Here is a 20,611-nt window from a genome sequence, read left to right on the forward strand (position 1 = left end):
CTGTCGCGTTGGATTTGGTTCAGGAGCTCCATAGGGTACTGTCTGATTGAGTTCTGGCAATGAGATCAGCATGTTCCGGCAAAGGTGTGACCAAGGCCTTGGAAACGGATCTGAAGTCGACAGGAGCGAGAGAGAACACTCGACGATATGCCCCGCCGTCATTCATCCTGGTCTTCGTGGAGACGATTGTCCATCGTTAAGGCAACAATTCATGACCTGCAGGATCTACGAACCACTCCCGCGAACTAGTTCTGTGTGTGGTTTCATTACTAGGTAGGTAGCTGCCCTATGTACAGTCTGTTACCACTGAATGAGCTTCGCATAATTGCAGAGGGATGCTTGAATACACATGCTGATATGATCGACCTGGAATGTCGGTGCTCGCCGGCCCTGTCCTAGCCTCTGTGAACCGGATAGCGCCCCTGGATAAAAATCAGGTGAAAAAGCAATGTTCCTCCCTCAATTATGCAGCTTCCCCCCGCCCTCATCCAAGGCATGGTGCAGAGGACAAAGCCTTGCTATGTGTATTTCGAGCCGTGCCACTAAATGCCGGTGCCCGTACCTGACCCACCCGGCTGCCCATTCAGATGCGCCTCCAGGTGATGCAAGAAGGAAAAAAAGGATGGTGGAGTCGTAAGTCATGTTGTTATTAGTCTTGTGCTGATGTGCTCGTTGAAAGGGGCCAACTTGTGCGGGTACTGTGCCGTGCTGGAGAGTATGAATGTGCTGCTGTCGTTGTCGACACGGGTAAAAAACCTGGCAAAGAGAATTCAACTTCGAGTCGAGAGCTAGCTCCACCGTTGGGAGCTTGATTTTCCTCTGCTCATGTACAAGGGTAAAGGCGAGCACTGTACGAAAATCGTTTCGAGTCAAAAGATGTTGCCCATTCTGTCCATCAGAAACCAGGAATTCAGACCAGGAGAGGAATCCTCCCGTCCTTCTCTCTTCCACTGACGCGTATTCTTAGCTGGGCCGAGAGTCGACTTTATGTTGGCGTACGTAGGATTTTCAGGGAGACACACTGCTGGGCGGATCTCCGTTGACGACCCTGAGCTGAGGTATAGGAACGGTTGCACTACGAGGGGGTTCGCCGTCCCGGTTTCTTGCCTCAAGTGCCCGCTCTCTTGCGACCTGGTAATCCTCGATCATCTCAGCCACCCGACGACTTTGAGCCCGGTGCAATGCTTCCAGCTCCAGTCGAGCTCTCTCGTATGCCTCCCTCGCCTTGTCTCTCGCCACCCTCGTTTCTTGGCATCTCTTGAGTAATGCGCTAAGTTCTTGTTGAGTTGCTCGTGTTTGCGCATCGACAAGAGCTCGATTGGCGTCGAGGTCTTGATGATTGAGTCGGCCGCTGTTTTCCATCGCGAGATTGCATCGGTTCCGCAATTCCTCCAATTCCACCAGGTGATCTTCGCGCAAATGCAGCACGGCAAGTCTTTGTTCGGCGGTCAAGTGTTCCAAAGGAAGATATGTGTGGCGTCCGGCTCTGTGGCCAGAATAACCCATCGAGATTCTGTGTCGATGAGATCCTGCACGATGTGGTCGGGCGGTCACATTGAGCTCAATCTTGGTCTCGGCCTGCAACGATTCCGGCGCGTTGAAGTCACCGCCTTCGTCCCAGTCTTTGTCCGTGACTGGCGGCAGAACTCTGTTCAACATGTACTTGGCATCAATTCCCCGGCGACATTTCATGCACACCCGACTCTTGGAGTAGCCTTGAGAATTGACATATGCCGAGAGACATCTAGCATGAATGGCCATGTTGCAACAGGTAATGATCGCCACAAAGTTGTCGGGTTCGAATTGAAGACAGCAGGTTGGGCAGTCCCTCTTGTGCTCATCCAGGGCCTTGATACTCTCCTCCGAGGCTCGACTGAGGATGAGCATTGTTGCAGGTTTCTTTGCAACCTCGGGAGTTGCTGGAATGGAGATAGGTGCAGTCCGTGTGGGAGGAGAAATGCCCTCAATCACCGGAATATGTGGCGGATAAGCGGGAGCTCTGTATGGTTGGTGACCGGAGAAATTGAACGGACTCGGTGCCGTGGCCATGTTCCCAGAGGATGCCGCCGCATTCCCGTCCACTTCTCGTCGACGCTCAGGGATTATGGGGGCTGTCGGCTGGACGAAGAAATCATTGAAGGAGACAAGTCCTGTTTGCTGTGGAATGGAAGATTGACTTGGATGGCTGGTGAGGGCCGCCGACCGCGAAGCCTGGTTTGGGGCGATATAGAAGGGAGGGTGTTGAGGCTGACTGGGATCCATGCCGCGCAAGTCCTGAGCAAAGCCTGAGCCCGAAGCGAGATACTCGAGCGCTGCGCCTTCCTCCAGAAAAGTGCCTATCGGGAGCCCCAGCGGCAATCCGGGTGGGATAGCAGCAAGGGTCGGTCCAAGAAAGTCGTAGTGAGCTGGAAACGCTGGTCGCCTAGAACTAGGAGAAGGACGTGAAGGGTCGCTCATGTTGCTTGCATGAGTGTTTTCAGCCTCAATTCTTCGACGTTTGCGGGCGTGGTCTTCGGAGGAATTTTCTCTCTCAGGTCGATCTTGAGAGGCGAGGGGGTTGTAGTCCTCGTACACAGGTGAGGAGGACGACATCGGTTGGTGATACTCCATTTACCTAAAACTCTGCGCCCAGTGACGAGTGAACTACGCCTGACTTGTGTGAGGACCGCCGCGGAATGGACTCGGAATTGCTCGGTTTCTCGAAATAGGAGGTTGGTTGTCTGTTCCGTAAAAGCTGATTGTCGGTACCTCAGGTTGGTTGACCACGGTCTGTGCCGTAAAAATCCGAGCACTAGTCTGCCGCTCCAGAGACTTTCACCGATAATGGAGCCTGCACACCACGCACAGACAACGAAAACCTATGGCTTAGCCCACTTGTCGTGGTATCTAGCGGTATTGCCAGTGGAATGTGGTCGTGGCAAGTAAGGCTGAAGCGGAATACAAATTGTCCGATGTAAAACACGGGATTGTCCGTTCGCACTGCCAGTTTGCAGCGAGACCTTGGGCAGTTGATCTCAATGTCTCTTTCACTGCCTTGTTATGTTGAAGGTAGGTTATTCCCCAGTAGTATCGATCTTATCGTTGAAATGCCGTGCTAGAAACTTGAGGTGGTCGTCAACGTATACCTTGACTGCAGTAGGGAAGTCGGTAGCAGCTGTCGTTGCCTCAGCCGTGCACATACTCACCAAACCTTAGTCAAGTAGTGCAAGGATGAGCATCAGGCAGATTCGAGAGACGTCGACGCAGTGAGCAGGAGAAGAACAGTGGTGAAAGTAAGGTTGAGACAGAATCTGGCTGGTCATGCGAGGTTGACAGGCAAAGTGCCTGGTTCGCCAGTAACGAGTGACCCCGCCGCGCCAGATCGGGTATCGGAATGGTGATGGGTGATGTCCCTGTAACAGCAACTGGTGACAGGCTTCGGTAGGCTCGGAGGTGGAGAATTATTGCTTGGAAGTTCAGGTTTAAGCCAGGCGAGGTCGCCGCCCGAGCAGCCCGAGCGTTTGTTGAACTTTGTCAATGAGTGACAGTGGCGTGGACAAGACAGTTGCAATGCAGGTCAAACGTGGCAGCAGTAACATCACAATGCCGGCATTGATTGGTCGAAAGATCGGGCACTGGCGGTCGAGGCGAGAGTGTGATTGCGAGAAAGAGGGGTTGGAACACGACAGCCTTTTGATGAGTCCGTACGAGTAATTCGGCTTCCTACTTCAGGACTTTCTGCTCGTTTCGTCGTGCGTGTCAGCTCAAACCTGGCCACCACTGAACAAGGTTACAAGGGCAGCTTCGAGTCGTTCACTCCGGCCGTCCCTGTTTTAGGCCACGCTTCCGGAGCACATTTACCGGAGATGCTCACCTGACTTGGTCTGAGACCATTAAAGACCCGGCGTCAGCTGCCGTGCCGATGATGATTCTGCTCGGGCCAATGCAAGGTTGATAGGATTATGAGGCTATGCGGACATAACAGGAAAAGCAAATAAGCTGCCCACACAAGAGGCCACGGTGAGTGACAAGTCAGCTGGGAGTAGATAACGCTCTGCACAGCCGCGGGAAAGGTCATATATCTGCCTCAGTGCTTGATGAGCATACTGTAAAAAGACCTCTAGGGGTTTTGCGTGGAAGCCATAGCCGGCAATCTATCTGTGCAGAGGCAGGTGCTGCTTAAGTTATAGTATCAGTTGCCCTCGCTTGTAGACACCGCACTGTTGCCTTGTGTTCAGACTACGGAGGGATGTGGCTCAAAGTCTTGTCACGACGTAGGAGCTTCCAGACTTCTGGAGCCGGCATCAACGTCTACCCTGATTTCGAATAAAACACAACCAGGAAGCAGCGAGTATGCCACAGATGTATCATTGGATCAAAAATGCACTTTCCACACTTTCACGGAGCAAGGCGGAATTTGGGGGAACAAATGTCAGCAACTGCCTAGTAGGCAGACGGCACCCTCGAAGTGACATTGACAGTTCGAGTCCTCGCGAGTTGCAACAGCATGGACCCTCCCACGGCGGCCGGAGGCAATGAAAAATTGGAGCTATTCTGATCTAAGAGGTCCAACGGCAGTGACGGTGGTGGTGCTACCGGTCAGTCGTAGTGTGCGAGATCGTCGGCGGTAAGAAGGATAGGAAACATGGACAGTCGTGAAGTGTTGCGAGCTGGAAATGAGGATCAGGCCAACTTGAAATGATTTGCCTCTTTCACTCGGATCTGCATGTGAACGGGTCTGGACTCAGTGGGCAATGACTCAAGACAGATTTGCTTAAGGCAATAAGACAAGCACAGACAAAAGACAATGAAAGCCAAAAATCTCTTTAATCCTTTCACGTGCATGGTCCATGATGCCCATCTCCTGGTCGCCAATGCAGACATCGAGACGTGTTCCAGATGACGAGCCACCTAGCGAGCTGTGATAACGAAAGAAGAGCAAATGCAAGCACTCGGCACACATGCCACAACATGCTCAAAAGACTGCCCATCCAAGAATAGTACGTCATTTGAAACTACGGGAGGCGAGCACTTCCCCTCGCCATCCAACGGTCTCTGCTTTCGTGATCATCTTCCGACAAAAGAGATGGTGTCGTGTGGATCTGCCACTTCTACTCTCGTTACAATGAGATAACATCGTGAACATATCGAGGCTATACCGCTGGCGCAATGAGCGGCTTCGGTTCCTCACGCAGCGATTTCCTACTTTGTCCTTAGAATGGGCTGGTTTGCAGCCGGATGTTGCACCGCCATAGCAGGTTTCATTCTTTACAGATTCCTTGTCCAGGATTTGGTGCATGGTGGTGACGGAGGCAAAGCGGCAGCGGAGCATAGCCACACGAGCGAGTCGCCGGTCAAGCTGCGAGGTCATGCTGATTCTACGTCAAAGTCGACTCACCCAGAACACCTCAACGACGACTCTCGCCTGAAAGCCTCGATCCCTCTAATGGAGGTAACCCAAACGGCCGACGCTTCTCTGAAGCCAGCGGCTGAGAAGTCCATACCAACAATTCCAGAGACGCCCAAGATATCTATGCCTCCTCCCCCTCCGCCGAAGCCGAGCAGATCGTCGAGCCCACCTCGTCTCAAGCCTCTCAATTCCGGCAAAGCTCTTGCAGCAACGCGCCCTGGACAAGACCCTATGCGACCTCGCCCATCAGGCGCCGCATCTCTACGTGTGCCGGTGACCAAGCCCCTTCTAAATGCCTCACTTGCGCCTACGTCATCCATAATGCCACCAGGAAAGCAAGTCTCTCGCAAGGTGATCCTTGAGCCCGGCCACTCCCCACTCGACTGGGCTGCTTTGACAAGCAATCCCAACCATCAGCTCCGAGGCAAAGATGCGCAAGGAGAGAATTTACTCCGGGTGACGCCTGCCCAGTTGAAAATGCAAAATGGCAGGAAAGGAAGAGATGCGTGGACGGTCTACCAGGGAAAAGTGTACAACATAACTCCTTACGTTCCCTACCATCCTGGAGGTGCTGGGGAAATCTTGCGAGGGGCTGGGAAAGACTCCGTCAAGCTGTTCATGGAAGTGCACCCTTGGGTCAATTGGGATGGCATGCTCAGCGAGTGTCTTGTGGGGATACTGGTTAGCGAAGAGCAGGAGGCAAACGACAAGATTGGGAGTCTGGACGAGATGGATTGACGTGCATCATGACTTTGCATCCACGGCGTGAAAATTGCTGGACGATACTGATATCCTCCGACAACTGAGAGTTCCTGGCCAGAGAATAGATCCAGAAGCATACGCGAAATGTTTTCGACGGAGCATGGCGCATCCCAGGAAGGCGCATTTTGTCCTTGACTGCCACAGAGCAGGTGAATACTCTGGCTTGTTATGGTTGGCCCGGGTTTTAGGGCTTGCAAAGCATTTCCCAGATACCCAGATACATCATAGATTTCACCATCAACAGCGAGTTGTTAGACAAATATCCAAATCCTGTGAACCGTCACTACTGGGCTCAGACCCTGGTGGATCTCCCTGTCCGACTTCCGGAATTGTTCCCTACCTGGGCGAAGCCAGTGTGCTTTCTTGTCATGTCATGGGCGGCCGGGAAATGCTCAACAGCGTTCATCCACAGCACGCGCCCAGGGCTAGCCTCACTGTTAAGGTGCGCCTGAGAAGTACATGAGCAGGTATTGATGGGAAGGTGCCATACTAACCTAATGTATGCCAATCGAGTGGGGGATATTGATACGAGTCAACAGGAGTTGGAGTCAAGAATCTCATGAGTCAGGCGGGGCTTCGACCTGGTGCGCTTCGCACCTTTTTCTGGACGCGCGATGTTGCGTTCAAGATTCTGCATACATCCGACTTCATGGGTAGTATCTCGACACCATTCGCGCCTATTTAGTCAGCGTCTAGGCAGTTCGAAGCCCTTTGAACTCGGCACATTTGTTACAATGTTTTAAGATGGCAGCTTTCGGCACAGTTCGCCGCCTTGTCAAAACCCCTTTGATTCGAAGCTCTCCATACAAAGCTGTGAGCATCGTAGCGGCAGCTACAAGGCGTTGCAGGAAATTTGGAGCCTCGTTCTCACGCCGGAGTCTCTACGACCTTCAAGTCAGGTGGTCATCAACCCTGCCTCCGACGCCCATATTTGAGGCAATCGCGAACCACGACCCAACCTCCTCTGCAATCATCCATGGAGCGTCGGGACGCAAATTCAGTTATGGCAGCTTGCTACATGACATCGTGGCAGGAAGGGATAGGCTGTCCGCACTGGCGGAGGGGAGGCCTCTGTCTGGGGAGAGGATAGCATTTCTTGCGGAAAATAGCTATGACTATGTAGGTGCGCGGAAAGTGGAATATTCAATACCGATACAATTGTTGACGCTGTCTTAAAAGTGACGTTCCTCTCAATCCTGTCTCACGACGCGATTGCTGTGCCTTTGGCACACTCACATCCCATTTTGGAGCTGCGGTATATCCTCGAAAACAGTGAAGCGTCACTGTTCCTCTCTACAGAGAAATTCCGGGAGAAAGCAAAGGAAGTCGTTAAAGATGGTCGCCACACGCCCAAGCTAAAGATCCTGTCGAAGGTGTATCAGGGAGCTGAAGAGCGAGAGGCTATCAGATTCAACTCGGGAACTCTTGAAAATGGTGGACTCATGCTCTATACTTCTGGAACCACCAACCGGCCGAAAGGCGTGGTCTTGTCCATGTCCAATATGACAGCCCAAGCACGGTCACTGGTCGCGGCGTGGAAATACTCCCCCTCCGACCTCCTCCTGCACGTTCTCCCTCTCCATCACATCCATGGCACAATCAATGCACTCTTCGTACCACTCATGGCGGGCAGTGCAATCGAGTTTGCATACCCTTTCAACCCAGATACCGTGTGGAAACGTCTCGCAATGCCATTCCTCCCTTCATCGTCACCCTCAGACGCACAGAGACGCCCTGTAACATTCCTCACGGCGGTCCCAACCATATACAACCGCCTACTGGCTACCCACCCCACCTTGCCACCAAAATTACAATCTGCGACACGCAAAGCAATATCCCCAAAGCACCTGCGGCTCAACATCTCGGGCTCTGCGGCCCTGCCAACTCCTATTAAACAAGCATGGACAAGCCTGTCAGGTGGAAACGTCCTGCTAGAGCGTTACGGAATGACCGAAGTCGGCATGGCTCTCTCCTGCGGCCTCGCGTTTGGGGATCGCGTTGACGGCAGCGTCGGCTGGCCCCTCCCAGGTGTGGACGTCCGGCTCGTCGACACGGAGACAAACACTATCATTCCATCAAGCGAGGAATTTCACAAAGACACTGGAAAGCCACGGGAAGGAGAAATCCAACTCCGTGGTCCCACCATTTTCAGAGAGTACTTCCGGAACCCGACCGCCACGGTCAAAGAATTTGTCGACCCGGATGATAAAGACACCAATAGAGAGAAATGGTTCAAGACAGGAGACATTGCGGTCCGTCGATCGATCCCGGGCGCGGGCCAGAGCGATCAGCCCTGGGCAAGGGGACCCATGTACTTCATCCTCGGGCGCCTCTCTGTTGACATAATCAAAGTCGGCGGTGAGAAAGTGTCTGCCCTTGAAATAGAGCGCGAGTTACTCTCCCTACCAGAAATATCGGAGGCAGCCGTGGTGGGATTGCCTGATGAAAAATGGGGCCAAAAGGTCGCGGCCGTGATAGTATTGAGCCAGAAGGGAAATCTGGGGAAAGAGGGAGGAAAGGATTGGGGAATTATGGATTTGAGAAGGGCGCTGAAGAACAGGTTGGCTATGCATAAGATGCCTGTCGAGGTTAGGGTCGTGCAGAGTATACCCAGGAATGCGATGGGAAAGATCAATAAGAAGGTATTGGTGAAGGATGTTTTTGGCTGAGGAGGAGAGCCGTCGAAAGCGGGTGAGTCCTCATGGTGGTCTGTGCCTTACGAAGAGGCAGTCACTGTCAAGGACTCAAGGGTGCATTTGGATCGGTCGTCCAAGTCGAGGAAGGTCCCGGGGATACAGTGCCCTGGCGCTAAGGACTTGTGGCAGAGGCGGACTACCTGCTACGACCCGTGATTCGGAGTCGGCACTTGAGAGTACCTCGCCGGTCGCCGTCGTCACTTCCAGCCTGGCCATCCCATCACAGTACCGCCTATTGTCTTCGGTCGATGCAGAGCGTTCAAAAGTCTCGGGACAGAAGATATGTACCCTTGATCACCTTACCTCCTGAGCCTTTTGGGATCCTGTACTTCTGTGCTTCGAATCTATCGACCGTTTCCCGCCAGCCATACGGCAAGACTGTCCACAGGTACGAAGTTGCCACAACTCGACGTTTGCTGCGATTGAAGGGGAAGACCTCGTGTGTGCGGACTTGCTCCTGAAAACGACATTCACGCTACGTCGTAGATCTCTGATCGATGATCTATCCGACCGATCGACCAATCAACCGACCAACCATTTTCGGGACTTGTTTCTTGAATCTCCATGCACACGCGCGTTCGAGGTGTGGGATTCTGCCCGGTGTTGGCTTTACTCTTGACGACGGGGCTCATTGGGACTGGACTGGACTGGACTTTTCTGGTGGGCTTGGGGATCCCGCACTGTAATAGGTAGGGGGATCACTGATTTGTTTGTGGCTTTTTTTTTGGTATAGCACTGCTCGAGGCTGAGAGGGTGAGAGGGAGAGAGGAAGGGAGGGAGGTGTGCGTGTCCGAGTCTCGAGATGGTGGTGGGATGTATTTTTGGCACTATCATTTTGGGTTGGGAGTGAGATTTCGCTGCTGGTGGTGCGTGATGAACCTAGCACTGGACCCTGGGGTTTTACTATGTATCTGTGTTCACGCAAGGTAGGATTTAGGTGAAAGTGGTAATTGACTGGAGATTCAAGAGTCAAGACGGGTCTGGGATTCTCAATCGCCGTGCAGTCCGCATCTTGCCGACGGAGAAGCACGATTGATTGCATGTAGGGGCTCCCGTAGCCATAGACTCGCATGGCGATGGGCTCGCCTGCGCGTTGTCATTGACGACTTGCTCTCAGCTTTGAGTGCCACTCTGTTCTTAAACACGTAATCACCATTCATTCGTCACCGGCATCCCATCGCGATCGTGATCGTGATCGCATTTGCAGCCCCTGCAATCTACACGTCCAAAACCTCAAACCTCACGCACAACGAACAACGCGTCTCCCGTCCTTTCAGGTCCAGCATGCGAATGAAACTCCACCCCTCCACCGCGTACGATAGCCTCACCGCCGAGACCACCAGAATGGGATTCCTCGCGAAGGCGTCATCGCTCTTGATCAACAGTCGGAGAAATACCAATTCGTTGTCGTCGTACTCCCACTCGAGAACTTCGTCCCAGATGGGATCCGTAGCCGCGGAACTCGCCCACTTGTGCACGAGACCGAGTTTGTGCTGTTTGTAGTGCCCGGTCTTGCGCTTGGGGATGTCGTCGTCGGTCAGGAAATCGGGGTGGTATAGCGTGCACGTGAGGTAGGGTTTGATGTCGTCTGCTTCGCGGCCCTCGGGCACGGGGACGTCGCACGCTCCTCCCACATGCAGGCGCAATCTTTTCCGACGGCCCGTGTTGAGGACGCCGTTCCCACCGGCCCTCAACGCGGCGGGTTTCAAAACAAAGCCGTCCGAGCCGCTGAAGAGGGCCTCGTTGAGCTGGATGCTTGCCCCGAAGGTTTGCCAGTTGAGGGCGCAGACTTGCGCGCCGATGCCCCAGAATGCGACCGGTTTAAGGTTGCGTGACGAAATGCGCGTGCCCTTAGGGTATACGCGCATCAAGTGGACGGCGTTGTGGCGGGCGATCTTGTGAGACTCGGCCGGCAGGTGCGTCAGGAGGCCCGTCTCGGACATGTTGATGAGGTGGTGGTGCGGTGCGTCTTTCAGCCCGTCTTCGGTGAACCAGGAGTTGTCGCGAGGCTTCACGGACTGAGCGTAGACGCCGAGCTCGGCGAGTTCGGGGACGATGATCGTGGGCGCTGCCTTTTTCTTCTCGTTGTAGGCTTTTCGGGCCTGTGCTGTCTCTTCGTCGTCATCGGAGGAGGTGTCGTCCTCGTTCTCGTCCTCGTCCTTTGGTTCGCTCGGGAAGTGGTACTCGACGATCACGACAATCTTAGAGCCAAGTTCTTCGAGCGTGACCTGTTCGCCTGTGCCTTGTTGCTCGTCGTGGCCTTTCTGGCGGACTGCTTTGCTTAACAGGCGGTCACCCCACACCTCTTTCATGATCTCGACGAGACGTTGCTGGCCATGTGCGTCACAGTGGTTCTCTAGTGACAATAGAACCGGAGCTGCTCGATGTCCTGGCCGAGACTTAGACTGGGCGGCTTCCTCGTCAACAACGTCACGGATCGTCTCACATACTGCGCGGAACGGGACGTTAGAGACGAGCGTGTATCCGTGCGTGACCTTCGGTTCGTCCTTGTTGTCTTCGTCGTCCCAGGCGTCAATTTCAACGCAGCGAGATCCGGTTCTCAATGCTGTCTTGTATGCATCAGCCGACGAAGTGCCGTATAGTTGGTGAGCGAGCAGGTACGTGTTATGGCTTGAACTGATGAAATACTCGGGCAGGGGATGTGATCTGTCGGTAACGTATGACGGAACATTGATGTGGTCTTTGTTGACAAGATCGTGTAGCGGTTCGGTCATTTCAGAGGGATTCTCCAGGCCGGCTTCCTTCTCAGATAGAACGTCCTTGCTCACGAGGAACTCCCTGAGCGCCGAGCTGACTCGCAGTTGGTGCTTAGTCACCTCGGTCTCAAGGGCAGCGTGCCCGCCGCCGGCGACAGTTGAGGCGTCAATCACGTCACCGGCGTCTTCATCATCAATCTTGCGCGATGGCTTCGAGGCAAATGGGTTCAGCTTCGCCATGCGCGCGTTGAGAGAAGTCATCCTGACCGGAGCTTGGGGGGCAGTATCAGAACAAAGAGTCCGAGCCTCCAGACAAAGCTGGGGAGTCTAGATGGTGTCTAATTGCAAGCTGCTACTTACCTCAGGTGTCTGAGATTTGATGAGGTCCTTTTCCAATGTGCTGTGTAGTTACTTGGTGACGCGGCAGGAAGGGCAAAGGCAGCGGGAAAGCTTGGCCTAGGTAAGCCCAGGAACTGAAGATGTTAAGGCCTCCCTTTGATATAGGCTGAAAGATTGCAGGTCTCTGTGTCCTTATCGAGCTTTTTACTTACAAAATGGAGCACACTGTTCGGTCTATTGAAGCTCAAGAAGGGATCAACGTGACGGCGAGACCGAAACACGTGGACTACCTGTCGCCAACATGTCGTACGCCCAAGCCGAGCACAGAGTACACGCGCAGTATTTGGCTCTCCATCAAACCGGCACCGTGATACCTGCAAATTCTGGCATCGACTCTTTGAACCTGGTCCTGCTTCTTGGGTGGCTACTGGCGTGTCTTTCGATGTCAGAATCGATCTACAGATGGAGTCGCGTGCCAGTCTTTGCAGGCATTGTCATCAGCTCAGCATGGAACCTCTACCACGTCCGCTCGATTGGCGTGGTGGGCAGCATCGGCGTCGGTCTAAACTCTGCGCTCTTTACGATACTCGCCGTCAACTTCGTGCTTTTGTACGACCCTAGAAAGTTCAAAAGGCTGGTTCTGCGCCCGACTGGCCAAGCCCCAAACACAGCCGAGCCTGTCGACCTGAAATCAAACCGTACTCCTGGCAGGCTAGACTCGGGTGTTCCTCTCGCCTGGGAGTCTATGCCGAAATCGCTGCCACGACGGCTCTTCTGGGTTCTTGACCTCGTTACCAGCATGCGCGGCATTCACTGGTCCTGGAATCCTTCGCCTTCACCACCATACTCTCAATCACTCAGGGTCGCACGTTCAGACCGAAGTGCTACAATCTTCCGTAGCTTGTCGCGGTTCCTCATTGACTACTTCTTCATTGACTTGGTCAAATGTCTCATGATCGCAGACCCGTACTTTTTCGGCTCTAACATGCAAGAGGTCTCACCTCGTCTGCCAGTGTTTGGCACATCTCCGCTCGCCCTTTCCTCCTACCGCTTGTTACTCGGATTGACGGGCGCATACCTCGCCATCGACCTTCAATATACCGCCACGGTCCTAGTACAAGTAAACATTCTCGGGCCGAGCGTGCTGGGCTTGAAGGCGTCCCCTGTCTTGTTTCCGCCAATCTGGGGTAGCCCGCGCGCTGTATTGCGGAAGGGACTGAGGGGCTTCTGGGGAGAAACATGGCATCAGATGTTCAGGATGCACTTCGCAAGCATTGGTAACGCTTGTGCGGATTACCTGCTGCGGCACAAAAGTCCCAAGTCGTCGAAACCGCCATCAGCCAAGCGCTGGATCCGGGTTGTGGTTGTCTTCTTGCTCAGTGGGATATTGCACGCATGCGCAAGCTATACACTTCTAGGGCCGACAAGACCTTGGAGGTCTTTCTTGTTCTTCGCACTTCAGCCGGCGGGTATGGCGGCTCAGAGTCTCTATTCTCAACTTTTCAGTCGGTCATGGCTGGAGCGCATGCTGGGAAGAGCGGGAACAGTAGTGCGTCAGACTGGGAATCTGACCTTTACGATCTTGTGGTTTTGGGCAACTGGTGGTCTGTTGTTGGAGGACTTGAGCAGCGGTGGCATGTGGATGTTCGAACCGGTGCCAATCAGTATCCTTCGCGGATTGGGTTTCAGCGAAGACAGGAGATTTTGGTGCTGGTAGCTGATTCTAAGAGAGGTTTGCTGCGTTCATCTGATGTCTGTGTTCATGAGCGCAAGGTGCGTCGTTCCTCCACTCTCGCCTTATAATGCGTGCAGCACGACACATGAAAACCGGAGTTGATGCTTCCGCAGCTTTCGAAGGGAGCATGCCAGAGTTGAAAGATTGTGCAACAACGGGTTGGGAACGTCAACTCATGCCAATCCATCGTTTTGTTAACGCGGTCAGGCACGCACAGCACAATGGGTACTCGTGGAGTCGTCCTAGGCGTCTTGCTTCTACGGTTCCCCGGCATTTGATTCACCGTGGCTTTTGCAGCTCTGGTTTAATGCGTCTTCTTACAACCGACCCGCGCCGTCGAGTCTTGATTTGCTCCCATCCTCTATCGCAGTCTTTCACCATGAACCGAACCTCTGGTTTCTCGTCTCGATGAAACCTCTTGCAAGATTGAGTAACAGCAGAAGTCGTGCTCCGAACGATGCTGGAATCAATGTTTCAGCCCCAGTTCAGCGACCGCACATGCTGCCTGGTTGCCTGCCGACAGGGATCGTCAAGCACTTCATTGGCGGATGAGATGATGCCTGAGGCTTGGAAGCCAAATATCAATTCAGTCTCACCACCACGACCTTCATCATTCCAAGACTGCAGCTCCTACCCGATGCTTGCTTGACCTTTCCTGCGAGATGGACCCCTTGTCGGCCCTTGCTTTATCCTGCAACATCCTCGACGTGGTGACAGCCGCTGGAAAGACCTGCACCTTCCTCTACGAAGTGCACAAGGCGGGCACATTCCCAAACCACGATGAATTAGTTTCAACCACGAACATGCTCGACAAAAGCGTCCAAGCTTTGACACATCAACTTTCGAATGCACATGGTACGAGCCAAACGTGCCAGGCGGATGACAAAGACCTGCTTGACGTATTGCAGAAAGCTCGAAGGCTTGCTTCTGATTTACAGAACAAACTCGACACTCTAAAGTTACAGACCACAGACTCCCGAAGCAAGCGCTTCGAAAAGCTCATAAAGACTGCGCTGCAAAAGGGCAAAATCTACGACCTTCAGCGAAGATGGGAAGAACTCCGCAAGGCTTTCGATTCCGCCTTGCTCGTACGCCTGACGTAAGTCTGGTCAGTGGTTCATTCAATATCATCTATCGGTCTACGATCATCCGAGCTTGAAATGTGATCAACAACCGCAAATGAAACAGGGTCGGAAGGCCATCATATCTACTCCGGCCAACTCGTCTTTCGCGGCCATTGTCTCTTGAACGTCGGTACCTGTGGCGACTGTAACGGGTTGCTTGAATGTCTACTGATCTGAGTGGTCTAGTATTGTATCAGAGAAGACTGCGATGACCACGAACGACAGGTTCGACGACCTGGCGCGACAGCTCACCCAGGGACTCTCCCACCTGAATACTATCAATGCCGAGGCAAAGCACGATAGCGACAAGACTCGTCTTGCAATAATTGACGCTGCAGAATCAATTCGCGCCAAGGTGGCCGTTGAGGTGGAGGCAGGTCGACACCACACAAGTCACGAAGTCGCAAAAGGTCGAGCAGTATCCAAGGCCGAGGCGCAAAAGACCAGGCAACACATTACGATTGAATCCACCTCCAATCGAGCGGAACTTCGTAACGCTCATCGATCGACCGTTGGACATGTCGGTCGCCGCATCGACCTCGCACACCAGAAAACGAGAGCTCACCTTCAAAATAGGCTAGAGTCCATGCAAAAGAAGGATTTGGACGAGAGGACAAGGTTGCACTTCATCAACAGTTTCAGAGTTCCAGAACTGAATGAGCGGCGCCACCAAATATCGGAAGCTCACACCGGCACGTATGAATGGATCTTTGCTGAAAACCTGGAGACACAATACCCGGCGACAACAGGCATCAGGAGATCCTGGGACAGCTTCACTGACTGGCTCCTGTCATCGTCACCAATGTATTGGATTCACAGCAAAGCTGGGAGCGGGAAATCAACGTTGATGCGTTTCATGTCCAAGCATGAGAAGACTCGGGAACTGTTAGACAAATGGGCGAGGCCATGGACGACGATCGTCCTGACTTGGTATTTCTGGAACTCAGGGAGTCAGGCCCAGCGAAGTCTGAAGGGCGCTCTTTGTGCACTACTATTTCAGCTCCTGTCTAGCCACCCTGACATTGCGACCGATATCCTGAGGAACGAACCTCATCTCAGTCGTCGAGATACTGTAGCAGACTGGTCTCAAGCGGACCTAATCAACCTGGCCTCCAACATGTTCTCATCTTTTAGTGGGCACATCGCTGTGTTCCTTGACGGACTCGACGAGTTTGACAGGGACGAGGATGTCAAGGCATTGTTCGATCTGCTGCACTCCCTCACCAAAACGTCTAGGGTCAAAATCTGCTTCTCAAGCCGACCAGAACGGCGATTGGAGCTCGAGCTGGGCCACCTTCCACAGCTACGACTACAAGACATGACATCTCATGATATGAGACATTACATCACCAATAGATTGCGCCCAGCATTTCCACATTGGAGCTACACAGGATTCGACAGCTTTGTTGAGAAAATAGTGCACAAGGCCGACGGAGTATTTTTGTGGGTATATCTCGTCACAAAGAACCTCCAACAAGGCTCATTACACTCAGACAGCTATGGTGTTCTGATGGAACGGTTAGAACTCCTGCCCGCGAAGATGGAGACTCTGTACGAGCATATGTGGCGATCACTCAATGGAGACGAAGACTTGCCGACCTATCGTAGGCAAGCCGCACTCTTTTTCAGCTTTCACGCCCATTTCCCCCTATCATTGCTCCATTTTGTACTTGCTACGGATGAAGATCTGTGCGCCCTGGCATCCGATATGACGCAGGCTGGTATCTTTACCATCAAGCTCCACAAGGCATGGCTCCGGATGAATTCCTTGTTGCAGACTCGGTGCGCTGGGCTACTCGAAATAGGAGGCATCAATCCACGACTAGCGCCTTGGGTTTATAGGCAAAGCGAAGCAGACTTGAACCTTTCGACAGCAGCATTCGAGACAGACTCCAACGATATTGATCAGATTTTCCGATTATCGCGGGCTCTCCAATGCCGAGGAAGGGTGCAGTTCTTTCATCGTACTGCAAGAGACTTTCTGCTGGATAAACCTGTAGGGCAAGAGCTCATGAAACGGTACACCTTGTCCACACAAGATGTGGCTGAGAGACTGTTAAAGGCCGATTTGGCAACGCGACTCTCCGGCATGTATCATCCTTCAGATTTTGAAGATACTGAATCCTGGCGCGGGTTCGAGTGGGATAAGCTGACTCAAATGCTCAGGCTGATAGGGAATCTAGATAAAAGTGGTGCAGACGAAAAAGTTGCGGAGTTTCAGTACAAGCTGTTGCAGCTTATCGACACTACATACCGCCAGGAATTGATGCCCAAATGGCACAACTTCGTTGATCCGGTCAGCCGACACAATTGGTACCTGGCGATAGTCTTCGGATTCGATTCGCCGGATCTATGGGGGTTGGTGATGTGTTGTATCTCGTCAAGCACCCTCACTACAGTGATACTACACAACGGCCCGGACGATAAAGAGTTTGCAACTTACCTTCTCCACGAGTTGTGTCGAAAGCCACAGTTTATGCAAGCAGACCTCTGGTCAGTACGAGTCTTGCTTAATACCGGTGCCTATCCAAATGCAATCGGTGGGTTCAGTCCCAAGGATTGCACCCGGAGAAGTCCATGGCAGCAGTTTGTGCTACGCTTCATGGAGCTTGAGCAAGGAAAAACTGCCGAGTCAAGAGACCAGGCCATGCAAGGGCAAACCGTCGCAACAGTCAGAAGCTTTCTGCACCACGGGGCTGATCTGACCGAGTGTTCAGTGGTTGTGAGGAGTTGGGATAGGATGAGGTATCTCGAGACTCTCAGCAGTATCCAAGGATACCCCCTAGACATATTTGCATGCGATGTCATCCGTGATGGAGATGTCCTGTCTATCGTCAACGGGGCATACCTGCTACGCCAATTACATTTGACGATTCCAGATGCCTGCAGAGAGGGGAAACTCGAAGAATTCACTGCACTGGTTGGTGTAGCCCCATTGCGTCAAAATTTGGCCATAGCGGGCTTCGGCACGACGCTCTATCGGCTCTCGTCGGATCATCCAGATCCGATCCAGGAAACGATTGCCGCTACGCGTAGTGGCAGACGGGACCAAGAGAGCGTAGCATCGACACTTGCGCCCCAGTTCTTTCAATCACACCGACAAGTGCAGTTGTCGGTTCTGCTGGGAGAGCAGGCATGTGCGCCAGTGGTCAAGGCCAAGATCGAGGATGGGCAAAGCTGGAGCGTCAGCTTGAAGTGGTCCTATCGGCATCAGGCGGCAAGGCAGACACTGCACGTCCTGTATAAATGTTCCCTAACCTGTAAGGAACAAGGTGCGTTTGCTGTGCTCCATTGCTGACGACATGCACAGTACTTAACGGTGCGGCGCTCCCACGAATCATCGATAAAGCCCTCTTGCACCTTTCGACCTTTCAAAATCATTTCGGCTTGTTGGCTGAATCTACTTTAACCAAGCACCGACTCGAGGCGGCAGAAGAATCGTTTTGGCCCAAGTTGTGCCTGATGTATGATGAACGTCGGTGTAGATATGAAGGCTCGCAATTCTTGCTCAAACAGCTCGACGCAGACTTCCATGACCTGGCCACTATGTTAAGGTCACATGGGTTCAAGAACCTGGGCTTCACAGGGACACAGTTCGCGTTGGACAACGAAGGTCGCCGGATACCTTGGTGTTCCGAAGAGCCTCTAGCGTCCGATGACTCTTCGGAGGCCACAAATCCTGAGCAAGGAAGCGTGTAAGGAGATCATTCAGGCAGGCACACATGACGCAGCAGCGGCATGGGGAAGATTCTTGCGACCGGTGATTAGGGTTCTATTTGCTGCTCAGGCGTGGCGCATCCGGTGGACGTCCTCGTCTGCGCTCAGTATTGTGTCCGGAAGGAGAGTCGTCTCTCCTGCTTAGGTAGCCCATCATCTCGGACGGAAAAGGATGAAATAGGTTCGATTGTGCTCGACGTTCAGATCTCACCAAGGTCTCATACACACGTATCCTGCTTTTTGTTTTTGACTAGCAGTTAGCTTCAGCCTTCCCTACTTTTTGGTGCCCCTTTCTTTGCTGTTCGTTTCGCCCGAATATTCCACCGAAAATCATCCGTCTCCGTGTTCCGCCGAACCACACAACTTCGTACCCTGTCTCGCCTGTCAACAGTAGACACCTACCTGTATCCTCCTTCCTACACTCTACAGCCTACGTCCCCGGTGCCTTGCTTCTCCACACCATCCAAATGAGCCGGTATGTGACCGTTGGAGTCGCAATCCGTCGCACATTCAGCCCAAGAATCAGAATGGCAAGCACATCAAGCACGCCCATAGAGGACACGATCCGGAAAAAGGTACGTCTTGATTGTCCGCATCATGAGCGCACGTCTTTTTGAGACACGAGAGCGGAAAACCTGCCTCTTCCTTTTAGAAGACGCAGCAGGTATACTTGATCTGAGGACGCACATTCGAGGACCTCTGCCCCTTCTATCAAGTGGCGTATCAGCTATGTCTGATCTGGGAGGCCAATAGTCGAGAGACCCAGCAAAGGAGTCAAGACAGAGGAGTGAAGAGTCGAAAGTCGAGAATTAATATTCGCGTCGTCCGGGATGGAGCTCTCATCGCGTCTGAAGAAACGCCTCTTGACATAGCGTTCTTCGGCATTGAGCGAGTACTCGGGGATTGGGGACGTGATTGCGAGAGAATGCTATTCTAACGCACGTCCTCAACCTAGGTCACCGACGCGCTCACCCCGACGCAACTCACGATCCGAAACGACTCACACCTCCATTCTCATCATAAAGCCATGGTGGGGTCGACGTCGAGGGAGACGCATTTCTAGTGAGTGTCTTGAGCTTTCCTTTCCAGCTCAGCCTAGCTGTCCTCCCTGACGCAACTGCCGCGTCGAAGATGGATGGGTTGATGCAAAGGGGTGGTTTCTCCGTCCCACTCGTTTCGCAACAACCCACGAGCCCAGGCCGCCGGGATTCTCGCGTCTTGCCTCTCCCCAATCACACCATGCGCGTATGCATAGCAGAGCCTTGCTCAACATACCCAACCTACCCTACACACCCACTCGTTTCCTATCGATTTTGCCTTGCCCTTCTCTGACTTCGAAATATCAAGTCTGGGTGGCGGACTAACACGGCAAACCAACATAGCCTAGACATCACGTCCCCGTCCTTCACTGCCAAGCCGCAACCCGCGCGCCATCGCATGGTCTACGCGCTCCTCAAGGACGAACTGGACCGCGAAGGCGGTATTCACGCGCTACAACTACGCACCAAGACGCCCGAGGAGGTGGAACGGGAGAGAGCGCGGAGTTCTTGAGGCTTAGGCTGGGTCGGAGCGCCGTGAAAGACCGACCGACCGGAACAGAAGCAGGCTGCCCTTGCGAAGTTCGCCTTGTATCTGTGCTGAGGTTCACACTCTATCTCTGCGGTAGCTTGCTTGGAGGAAGGGAACGCTTTATACCGAAAGGGCCACCGCTCAGCTGACACTCTATTGTGTCGGATTTGGATAACACACGTGGAGTATGCGAGAGCCGTAGAATACGGTATGTACTACTCCGTACTTCCTGCAGAAACGCATCTCTGGCCTGCGAGTTATCTGTCGACATGCCCTTTTACACCGTGCCTCTCGGATCGCCATCGTCCTCAAACTGGCTCTAAACGTTGGTGCATTCTGTTCTTTCGGTTCAGATTAGCTTGCTCGGCCTTTTACTCTGTGTGTAAACCGTCACATTTTGCTCAGCAAAGTCCTACGTGAGTCGTAAGGGAGTAATCTCAAAATGGTGCAATATTGTGAAGGATTATACGCGTATAAGTGCTTGTATCTAAAGTGGGCCTTGATGCTGTACATGGAGTCACGCAACCAACCCATGAGCCATCCCAGCCACATCTGTCCAAGAG

The 20,611-nt window shown here is 53.1% G+C and overlaps 7 protein-coding genes across 7 annotated transcripts; 5 read left to right on the top strand and 2 right to left on the bottom strand.

Moving 5' to 3' along the window:
* Window positions 1-1,008: 1,008 nt before the first annotated feature.
* On the bottom strand, window positions 1,009-2,457 carry A1O7_01366 (uncharacterized protein; the record flags this gene model as incomplete). Its single annotated transcript, XM_007755404.1, has 1 exon — window positions 1,009-2,457. The coding sequence occupies one exon, from the start codon at window positions 2,455-2,457 to the stop codon at window positions 1,009-1,011; it is 1,449 nt and encodes a 482-aa protein (XP_007753594.1).
* Window positions 2,458-5,710: 3,253 nt separating this feature from the next.
* A1O7_01367 (uncharacterized protein) lies at window positions 5,711-6,127 on the top strand (the record flags this gene model as incomplete). Its single annotated transcript, XM_007755405.1, has 1 exon — window positions 5,711-6,127. One exon carries the CDS (start codon window positions 5,711-5,713, stop codon window positions 6,125-6,127), a length of 417 nt encoding a protein of 138 aa, XP_007753595.1.
* A 768-nt stretch (window positions 6,128-6,895) lies between these two features.
* A1O7_01368 (uncharacterized protein) lies at window positions 6,896-8,820 on the top strand (the record flags this gene model as incomplete). The annotated part of the gene is made up of 2 exons (XM_007755406.1): window positions 6,896-7,274; window positions 7,331-8,820. 2 exons carry the CDS (start codon window positions 6,896-6,898, stop codon window positions 8,818-8,820), a joined length of 1,869 nt encoding a protein of 622 aa, XP_007753596.1.
* Window positions 8,821-10,064: 1,244 nt separating this feature from the next.
* On the bottom strand, window positions 10,065-11,825 carry A1O7_01369 (uncharacterized protein; the record flags this gene model as incomplete). Its single annotated transcript, XM_007755407.1, has 1 exon — window positions 10,065-11,825. The coding sequence occupies one exon, from the start codon at window positions 11,823-11,825 to the stop codon at window positions 10,065-10,067; it is 1,761 nt and encodes a 586-aa protein (XP_007753597.1).
* Window positions 11,826-12,204: 379 nt separating this feature from the next.
* Window positions 12,205-13,620, top strand: A1O7_01370 (uncharacterized protein; the record flags this gene model as incomplete). Its single annotated transcript, XM_007755408.1, has 1 exon — window positions 12,205-13,620. The coding sequence occupies one exon, from the start codon at window positions 12,205-12,207 to the stop codon at window positions 13,618-13,620; it is 1,416 nt and encodes a 471-aa protein (XP_007753598.1).
* A 680-nt stretch (window positions 13,621-14,300) lies between these two features.
* On the top strand, window positions 14,301-14,741 carry A1O7_01371 (uncharacterized protein; the record flags this gene model as incomplete). The annotated part of the gene is made up of 1 exon (XM_007755409.1): window positions 14,301-14,741. One exon carries the CDS (start codon window positions 14,301-14,303, stop codon window positions 14,739-14,741), a length of 441 nt encoding a protein of 146 aa, XP_007753599.1.
* A 229-nt stretch (window positions 14,742-14,970) lies between these two features.
* A1O7_01372 (uncharacterized protein) lies at window positions 14,971-18,461 on the top strand (the record flags this gene model as incomplete). The annotated part of the gene is made up of 2 exons (XM_007755410.1): window positions 14,971-18,034; window positions 18,073-18,461. 2 exons carry the CDS (start codon window positions 14,971-14,973, stop codon window positions 18,459-18,461), a joined length of 3,453 nt encoding a protein of 1,150 aa, XP_007753600.1.
* Between the last annotated feature and the right edge of the window lie 2,150 nt (window positions 18,462-20,611).

The sequence above is a fragment of the Cladophialophora yegresii genome (genome assembly GCF_000585515.1).
Source record: "Cladophialophora yegresii CBS 114405 chromosome Unknown aczIN-supercont1.1, whole genome shotgun sequence".
Lineage (NCBI taxonomy): Eukaryota > Fungi > Ascomycota > Eurotiomycetes > Chaetothyriales > Herpotrichiellaceae > Cladophialophora > Cladophialophora yegresii.